This window comes from Camponotus vicinus, unplaced genomic scaffold (genome assembly GCF_025532165.1).
Source record: "Camponotus vicinus isolate PSW18456_S1 unplaced genomic scaffold, iyCamVici1.0 SCAF_4, whole genome shotgun sequence".
NCBI classification, from domain to species: Eukaryota; Metazoa; Arthropoda; class Insecta; order Hymenoptera; family Formicidae; genus Camponotus; species Camponotus vicinus.
In genome coordinates this window covers 5,793,860-5,803,057 of record NW_028141976.1, presented here as the reverse complement: position 1 = coordinate 5,803,057, position 9,198 = coordinate 5,793,860, and the positions used below count along the sequence as shown (strand labels likewise).

The 9,198-nt window shown below is 29.7% G+C and overlaps 1 protein-coding gene across 2 annotated transcripts; it reads left to right on the top strand.

Annotated features, from left to right (window-relative positions):
- Positions 1 to 530: 530 nt before the first annotated feature.
- On the top strand, positions 531 to 8,763 carry LOC145970237 (uncharacterized). Of its 2 annotated transcripts, XM_083096805.1 has the most exons (21): positions 531 to 1,135; positions 1,308 to 1,450; positions 1,549 to 1,766; positions 2,560 to 2,706; positions 2,784 to 3,048; positions 3,135 to 3,262; positions 3,367 to 3,675; positions 4,169 to 4,293; positions 4,382 to 4,500; positions 4,564 to 4,694; positions 4,801 to 5,009; positions 5,217 to 5,359; positions 5,456 to 5,661; positions 6,352 to 6,495; positions 6,573 to 6,876; positions 6,958 to 7,085; positions 7,178 to 7,453; positions 7,768 to 7,892; positions 7,976 to 8,088; positions 8,159 to 8,289; positions 8,398 to 8,763. In XM_083096805.1, the coding sequence occupies exons 1-21, from the start codon at positions 1,056 to 1,058 to the stop codon at positions 8,536 to 8,538; spliced, it is 3,585 nt and encodes a 1,194-aa protein (XP_082952931.1). In that variant the 5' UTR covers positions 531 to 1,055; the 3' UTR covers positions 8,539 to 8,763. The 2 variants fall into 2 exon arrangements, with proteins under 2 accessions (XP_082952931.1, XP_082952932.1); XM_083096806.1 differs by lacking the exon at positions 531 to 1,135 and having other exon boundaries at positions 1,345 to 1,443.
- The last annotated feature ends 435 nt before the right edge of the window (positions 8,764 to 9,198 follow it).

The following is a 9,198-nucleotide window of genomic DNA, read 5'->3' as shown; positions in this document are numbered from 1 at the left end:
GTACACGATTCATGTTGCTTAACCACTCAAGTGTTCATTAAATTAATGCATAGTGAAAATATTAGCTATATCAATTGAGTAATTAAAGTGCCAAAAAATATTTTTTTTATAATACAGTTGATTAGCAAAATATATTTTTATAAAACGCAGGCAACGAAAGACATTATTTGTTAAAATTTTATATGATATTAGATGTAAGTTTTTATTTACATTTAAATAAAATAATAATAACAAATATAAAACTTTTGACCTATTTTCTTATCATATTTGCGTTTTCCAATGTTTTCAAATAAAGCAGTTTAATCGATCCGAGATTCTTCTGAAGAGTAGAATGGTTGTAATTGTTTAATGATGCTCTCGAATCAGTTAATCTACTTTATTCAACAACGTTATTAAATACATTATTATGCTAAAAAAAAGATGTCAAAATATGGTACATTTTATGACGTCAAAATGCGGTACATCTCATGACGTCAAGAATCTGTGACATTAGACCGTCACTTTTACGTCATAAAAACGTCAACTCGTGACGTCAAGAATAGTCAGTGAATGATCAATTTGAAACGTCAGAATGACGTGTGCTTGCCTGGAAAGTGTATACATCCCCTTCCACTCTTACAAGATAAAGAAGAATAAAGGCCTTTGCACAATGCTAGACAACAGGCAATAAGAAATAGTATCTATTCTCTGCTCCTATTGGCGAATATTTTCTATTCCGTGTATTTATTGGTGAATGGTTTCTATTCCCTATTCCTATTGCCCGTTGCCTAGCCTTGTGCAAGGACCTTAGCATTTTTTGTACCACAAGGTTGCATCGTAGTCTCCCTAGCTCTAAAGTGGCAACATACGACAAGAGAGGAACTGTGAAGAACACGTGGCGCAGAAGAGTAGTTTTTCATCCATTTTCAATTATTTTTATTATCATATAAGTGCGTTTCGACTTGATCTTTCTGCGAAGGAAGTAATAAGAGCGTTTCGAATGAGTTCTGTTTGAGAGAAAAAGAAGAAGAAAAAGCATTTTTCAACTCCTGCCGACACAAAGTCCTGTTTCTATCATGTCGATTTCATCAAAAAAATTCTGTTCCCCGGAAGATATAGAGAAGAGAAATTCAGAAACAACAACTAACAAAAAAAAGTAAGTATAGCTTTGTTTTTCTCTGCCTTTTCACAAGTTACTGATGAGCGATAGTGATGTCGAAAGGCAAGATAATAGATGAAAACAAGAACCGAGCGATGACATGAAGTACAATTAATTTAAATCAAAGTGAATGAGGTAACTAAACTTAAAATTATTAAATTATTTGTAGTGAAATGCAGAAATATGAGAAGAGAATCTTGCAATTCGTTCTAGCAGAAAAGATGCTAATTCCAATGGATCTTAAACATTGGCCGTTCTTTCATGCGCTAAAGCCGGAATTTATCCGACAAATTCGCATGATTATGGTATATGGTAAAATTTACCATTTTTCATTATATTGTCTTTTTGGCTATGTAATATTGTTACTTATATATATTTTTATATATATTATATATTATAATATTTTGAAGATGACTGTCCTAATAGAGCTATAATCTTGATGAAGGACAAGAATGTGTACAGTTTAGGTTATAATAAAGTAATCTTCAGGAATGAAGATAATTATTCGGAGACTAGTGACATAGGTATTGCTCCCGACTTAACAGAAATAGAAGAATTTTGTGGAAAAAACATAAAGACTTTTGCTTGCTGCTTGTATTTCATCCTGGCACTTACAGAAGAGGGAGAGGTATATCAAAGTGTTCATATTCTTTGAAAGCCTTGATGGCATATTTCTGGGAATAAATTTTAGTTTGCTTAAAAGATAAGATTGATATAGAATGAGGTATTATATATTATAAGAGGAGGATTTATAGCCTTCTGAATTGTAAAGTGTTTCATAGGTGAAAGAAGTGAAAATGAAAATTTATACATATATACATGTGTGTGAAATCATAATAAAATATATTACATAAAAATAAGTAGATAAATTAAAATTTATATTAAATAAATAAATTGTTTTGATTAGAAGTATAGATATTTGGCCATAATAGTTATTTCAACATACAAATATTTTTAAAATTAAGATATTTAAAATTAAATCATAGAATGTGAAAGATTGTAATGATGTAACTTTTATTTTCTTTATAAGAGAAAATAATATGAAAATAAAAATTTGGAAATATCTTATTAACAAAGAAAAACAGAGATGGCAGCGCATTTTTAATATTTTATATTCAAAGTGATTGTAAAAATTAAAGCAATACACATACACACACACACACACACACACACGCACACACTTAGTTTCATAATATATTAAAATATGAGAAAACATCCAGTTTTTTCATAAGTATAAAAATGGCCAATAATATAAATTTATTAAATAGAGAAGCATTTAGGGAAAAATAATATCAAACTTCATTATTAATCTTCTGTTAAGTCTTTTTTAGCAGTGCTTTCATACATAAATGTAACATTCTAAATATAAAATGACATTCAAAAAATCAAAAAATGTATTACAACTTTACTACTTTTAAAAGGTTTACTTCTGGAAATTCGATAACTCCGAATTCAGTAAGAGATCTATCAAATCCACACCTATTCGAGTCTCCGGCTTTAGCAAGAAACGTATCGTAGACATTGCATGCAGCTATCATAATTTTCTCGTTTTGACCAGCGATGGAGAGGTAAGCAAAAGATTAAACTATCACAATGATAACGATAATAATCATTCTCATAAACTAAACAATTTTTTGTAATTTAGGTGTATGCTTGGGAAGACAGTTATTATGCGCAGGATGGTAGTGAAAACACAGCTATTTTTAATGGTAGTGTGAGACAAGTAAAACATGGATTGAAGAAAAAGAATGTTGTTCATATCGCGTGTGGTTCTAAATTCAATATGGTTATAACTGATGAAAACAAACTATATGGTTGGGGCAGAAACGAGAGAGGCCAGATTTCAAACATACACTCGCAAGAACAATACGTATACCCACGCGAAATTACCACATTCTCGGATAAAATAGGTAAATTTTTTAAAAATTTATGTCTGAGATTTGGTCTCTAAGAATATTACAGTATCGGTCATCTTCATGAGAGATTGATGTTTTAGTTAAGATGGTCTGCGGATACGCGCATACGTTGGCGCTCACAAATAAAGGAGAGATCTATGCCTGGGGCAATAACAGTAGTGGACAAGTGGGCGTAAATAACAACTTGAAATCCTCCAATCCGATCATGGTAATTCATGAATGAAAATTAAAAAAACTTTTTAATAATTATTAAAATCGCCACGCGCTAGGTGGAACGAGAAATGATATAATAAAAAATGATACAATCAACAGGTGAACGTGCATCAGATGGGAAAGGTTTTGGATGTTGACGTCTATGGTCACATGAGCCTTGCCGTCGGCTATGATAGGACTATCTATATATGGGGTTACTACTTCGGTAAAAATATTACCCAACCTTTTCGCACGAAATTTTCAAGGATTTTTGATGTGATTGTGAACAGTGAGTGCATAACTATGTGCAAGCCATTGATTGTGCATGATTCTTTACACACTGTGCGAATTACGAATAATTACAATTACAAGTATATTGAAGAAGTATTAAATATATTGGAATGCCTAGGAGCAGCATTTGATGATCCGGTATGTTTCATATTATTGCTTTGTATGTACTTTTTTGCATTATATTTAGTAAAATTAAGTATATGTATATAATACATATTTCCATATTAGCTTGGTTGGTTGGTATAAAAAATATAGGGATTTGTAAGAGATTTGTAGATTTTTGTAAGAAAGAATTGAAAAATTTTTTTCTATATAGAAAAAAATAAATTGCAATCATTAACGATTGTTTTGATTAAAACTTTAGGTCTCATTCCAGTCATATATTGAATTATAAGCGTATATGTATATATATATATATATATACACATAACTTTTTACTTTTCACTTTTAATTCAATATATATATATATATATATATATATATATATATATATATATATATATATATATATTGAATTAAAAGTGAAAAGTAAAAAGTTATGTATTTTTTATGATAATTTTTATATTAATCTAATATTATTAAATTATTCAATTTTATATTAATCTAACATTATTAAATTATTCTCTTTCAGTTGACGAGTGATTTTACCATACAAGTCGAAGGACAACCTATTTACGTTCACAAGGCTATTCTTAATATTCGTTGCCAGTATTTCAAAAACAAGTTTCACCATGATTGGGCTGAAGATGTTCAAAGGTAAACATTTAGAAAAAAAGACTGGTATTTTTATTGAGAATTTTTCAACTTTGGTTATTACATAATATCACATGTTGCTTTTTGACAGTACATCGGATTCATCACCAGTATACAGTATATCGGATAAATTTTCTTACATCGTTTATAGAGCCTTCTTGAAATACTTGTATACCGGCACAATCGATTTACCTTTGGAAAACGCATTAGGTAATTGTAAACATTAGCTATCATAAATTATAGTTCAAAAACTGAAGCAACACTTCATTACAGAGCTTATGGAATTGGCCGAGATGTATTGTGAAACTAATCTTAAAAAAGATTGTAGTCAGATAATAAAGCAAACCATTACTGTGTCAAATGTAGCATTCTTCTACAATAAAGCGGTCGAGTACAATGCTAAGGTAAGTACTACAATTCAGAGTTAATCGCTATTAATGTTGGAATTCATTAATTGCAATGTATTTATTTATATGTATAATATATCGGTGAATATCATATGAATTTTAGGAACTCGAGGAGTTTTGCTTCCAGTTTGCTTTGCGTCACACGACAGCTAACACATTATCGGAAGATTACATTAAATTAGATATGAGTACGAAGGCTAAGATTGTACACAGAGCATTGATACAAAACCACGTTACTATCACGTCGTCGACATTCTATTCTCGGAATAAAAATGTAGAGGAGAGAAATTCAGAAACAACAATTAAAAAAAAGTAAGTTCGGCGGTCTTGTTTTTTTCTTCCTTTCTATACAAGTCGCTGCTGGACGATAGTAATGTTAAAATAATCGCAGAGGCAAGATAATAGGTGAAAACAAGAACCGTACGATGACATAAAGCAAATTAAATCAATAAATACAATTAATTCAAATTAATGTGAATGAGCAGGTAACTAAACGTAAAGTTATCAAATTATTTGTAGTGAAATACAAAAATATGAGAAGAGAATCTTGCAATGCAGAATTCTAGAAGAGAAGACAAATTCAATAGATCTTAAAAATTGGCCGGTCTTTCATCTGCTAAAGTCGGAATTTATCCCACAAATTCACATGGTTAAGCTATATGGTAAAATTTACCATTTTTCATTATATTGTCTTTTTGGCTATGTAATATTGTTACTTATATATTTTTATATATGTTATATATTATAATATTTTGAAGATAACTGTATAAGTAATAGTAGAGGTATAATTGTGACGAAGGACAAGAATGTTTACTACTTAAATTATTATGGAGATGATCATTCAACGATTGGTGACATACATACTCCTCTCTATTCAAAAAAGATAGAAGAATTGTGTGGAAAAAATATAAAGACCTTTGCAAGCAGCTGGGATTTCACTCTGGCACTTACAGAAGAGGGAGAGGTATATCAGAGCTTTATATATTTCTTGAATGAATAAAATTGATATTAGGAGGTTTTATATCATTCCTAAAGCATGAATTTTTCTTAGGGAATAAGTGAAAATGAAAATTATTATATATGTACGCATGTGTGTGAAATCATAATAAAATATAAGTAGATAAATTATAATTAAGAAAACATATTAAATAAATATTATAAATTGCTTTGATTAGAAGAACAGATACTTGGCCATAATATTTATTTCAATATGCAAATATTTTTAAAATTATTATATGAAAGATTGTAACGATGTAATTTTTATTTTCTTAATAAGATAAAAATTACAAAAATAATTTTGAAAATACCTCTAATAGATATAGAAAAGCAGATATTGCAGCACCTAATTTTTAATTCTTTACATTCAATCTGGTTGTAAAAATTAAAGCAACACATACACACACACACACACTTAGTTACGTAATATTTTAAAAATGTGAGAAAACTTTCAATTCTTTTACATGTATCAACATGACCAATGAATTTATGTAAATTTATCATGTTGAAAAGTACTTAGGATGAAATAATATCAAATTTTTTTTATCATGAATTTTTTGTCAAGTCTTTTCAAGTAGTGCTTTCATACTAAAATATTCTAAATGTGATTCAGTAAATCAGATCAAAAAATGTATTACAGCTATACTATTTCTGAAAGGTTTATTGCTGCGAAATCGAGAGAAAGTCAAATTTCACTGCGCTTTCTGGCATATCCACGTTTATTCGAGTCTTAAGCGACAAGCATATCGTGGACATCGGATGCGGACTGTATCATGGTCTCGCTCTGACTAGCGATGGAAAGGTAAGTAAAAGATTAAACTATCACAATGATAACGATAATAATCATTCTCATAAACTAAACAATTGTTTGTTATTTAGGTGTATACTTGGGGAAATAATATTTGGGAAGAAAATGATTCCGAAGAAAGTGATTGTGAAGAAAATGATGATCAGGTTGGTAACGAAAACACAGCTCATTTTGAAGCGCTGAAACAGGTGAAACATGAATTGAAGAAAAAGAAAGTTGTTCGTATCATGTGCGGTTCAAATTTCAACATAGTTGTAACTGACGAAAATAAACTATACGGTTGGGGCAAAAACAGGAGCGGCCAGATTTCAATCGTCCGGCCGCAAAACTATTACAAATACCCACGTGAAATTATCACAATCTCGGATAAAATAGGTAAATTTTTTTAAAATTTATGTTTGACATTTCATCTCTAAGAAAGTTACAGTATCGAACATCCTCATAATCGCGTTTCAGTTAAACTGGTCTGTGGATCCCAGCATACATTGGTGCTCACAAATAAAGGAGAGATCTATGCCTGGGGCGACAACAGATTTGGACAATTGGGCGTAAATAACAACTGGAAACCCTCCGGTCCGATCGTGGTAATTCATGGATTATTGATAAAAAACTTTTTAATAATTGCCATGATGAGTGAAATGAGGAACAGAATAATAAGGAAAGATATGATCGACAGGTGAACGTTCCCGAGATGGGAAAGGTTTTGGATATCGCTGCTTATCATGACTTGAGCGTTGCCGTTGGCTATGATAGGATTATCTATGTATGGGGTGAATTTTTTCAAGAATTTCATATTCCTATCCCGTTTCCCACGAAGTTTTCGAACATTTGTGACGCGTTTGCGTACACTAAGTGGAGATACAATTCATTGATTGTATTTCCGAATAATTTGAAGTATGTTGAAGAAGTATTGAATATATTGGAATCCCTAAGAACAGTATTCGATGACCCGGTATGTCTCATTATTATTCTGTATGCATTTTTTTATTATGTAGCATAAAACTATATGTAATACACATTTTTATTTTAATTCGGTTGATATAAAAGAATAGAGATTTGTAAGAAATTTGTAGATTTTGTAAAAAAGAATTAGAACTTTTTTCTACTAGAAAATATAAATTGCAATGGTTAATGATTATTTTGATTAAAACTTCTGGTCTCAATCCAGTCCTATATTGAATTATAATATTAAAAGTGAAAAAATACCTGTTTTTATGATAATTTTTATATTAATCTAATATTATTATTTAATAATTTGTTCTTTAGTTGACGAATGATCTTACCATACGAGTCGAAGGACGACCTATTTATATTCACAAGGCTATCCTTAAGATTCGTTGTCAGTATTTTAAAAACATGTTTCAACATGATTGGACTGAAAATATTCAAAGGTAAACTTAGAAAAAAAAACTGGTACTCTTATTCAGAATTTCTCAACTTTGGTTACGTAATGACAAACATTGTTTTTTGACAGCATATCAGATTCAGTGTACACGGTATCAGAGAAATTTTCTTACGTCGTTTATAAAGCCTTTTTGAAATATTTATATACCGGAATAATCGATTTACCTTCGGAGAACGCATTAGGTAATTGAAGCTGTAAACGTAAATTATCACAAACTTACAATTCAAAAACTAAAACAACACTTTATTACAGAACTTATGGAATTGGCCGACATGTATTGTGAAATCAATCTTATAAAAGATTGCAGTCAGATAATAAAGAAAGTCATCACTGTGTCAAATGTAGCCTTCTTCTACAATAAGGCGATCGAATGCAATGCTAAGGTAAGTATCACAGTTTGGAGTTAATTACTATTAATGTTGGAATTTATTAATTGCAATGTATTTATTTATGTGTGTACAATATATCATCGAATAACATGTGAATTACAGGAACTCGAGGAATTCTGCTTCCAGTTTGCTTTGCGTCACATGACAGCTGTAATATTATCAGAAGATTTTATTAAGTTAGACATGAGTACAAAAGATAATTTTATGCGCAGAGCAGCTGAGAGAAATACTTTCAGAATATGATTCTTTTGACATAAGTTTCGGACTAAATCGCAGATCGTTTTTTTATTCCTATACATGAATCAATGACGCTATACATGTCCAATAAACCTTGTTCCAGTTACCATTCCATAGTTTAACGTAATATTACATAATCCTCAAAAATTTACCTTTTTAAAAAAAAAGGTAAAAAAAGGCCGCCAAGTTCATGTACAAATTGTATCTAACTGTTGTCTTATCTACAAAAATAGTGATATATAAAAATTGCGCCAATTAAGAATAAAAATTTGTACAAGATAAATAAAAGTACAAGGAAGAAAACTTGTACAAGTTAACTTGTATAAATTAAAATAAAACAAAAAAGTAAAAAAAATTTAATTAAAATACTTGGCGCTGCCAATTTTATTAATTAAATTTTTTTTACTTTTTTGTTTTATTTTAATTTATACAAGTTAACTTGTACAAGTTTTCTTCCTTGTACTTTTATTTATCTTGTACAAATTTTTATTCTTAATTGGCGCAATTTTTATATATCACTATTTTTGTAGATAAGACAACAGTTAGATACAATTTGTACATGAACTTGGCGCCCTTTTTTTACCTTTTTTTTAAATTCTATTGACTTGAAACTATCAATCGTGTTAAGAAAAAATAAAATTTATAAGAAGTTTATAATAATGAATC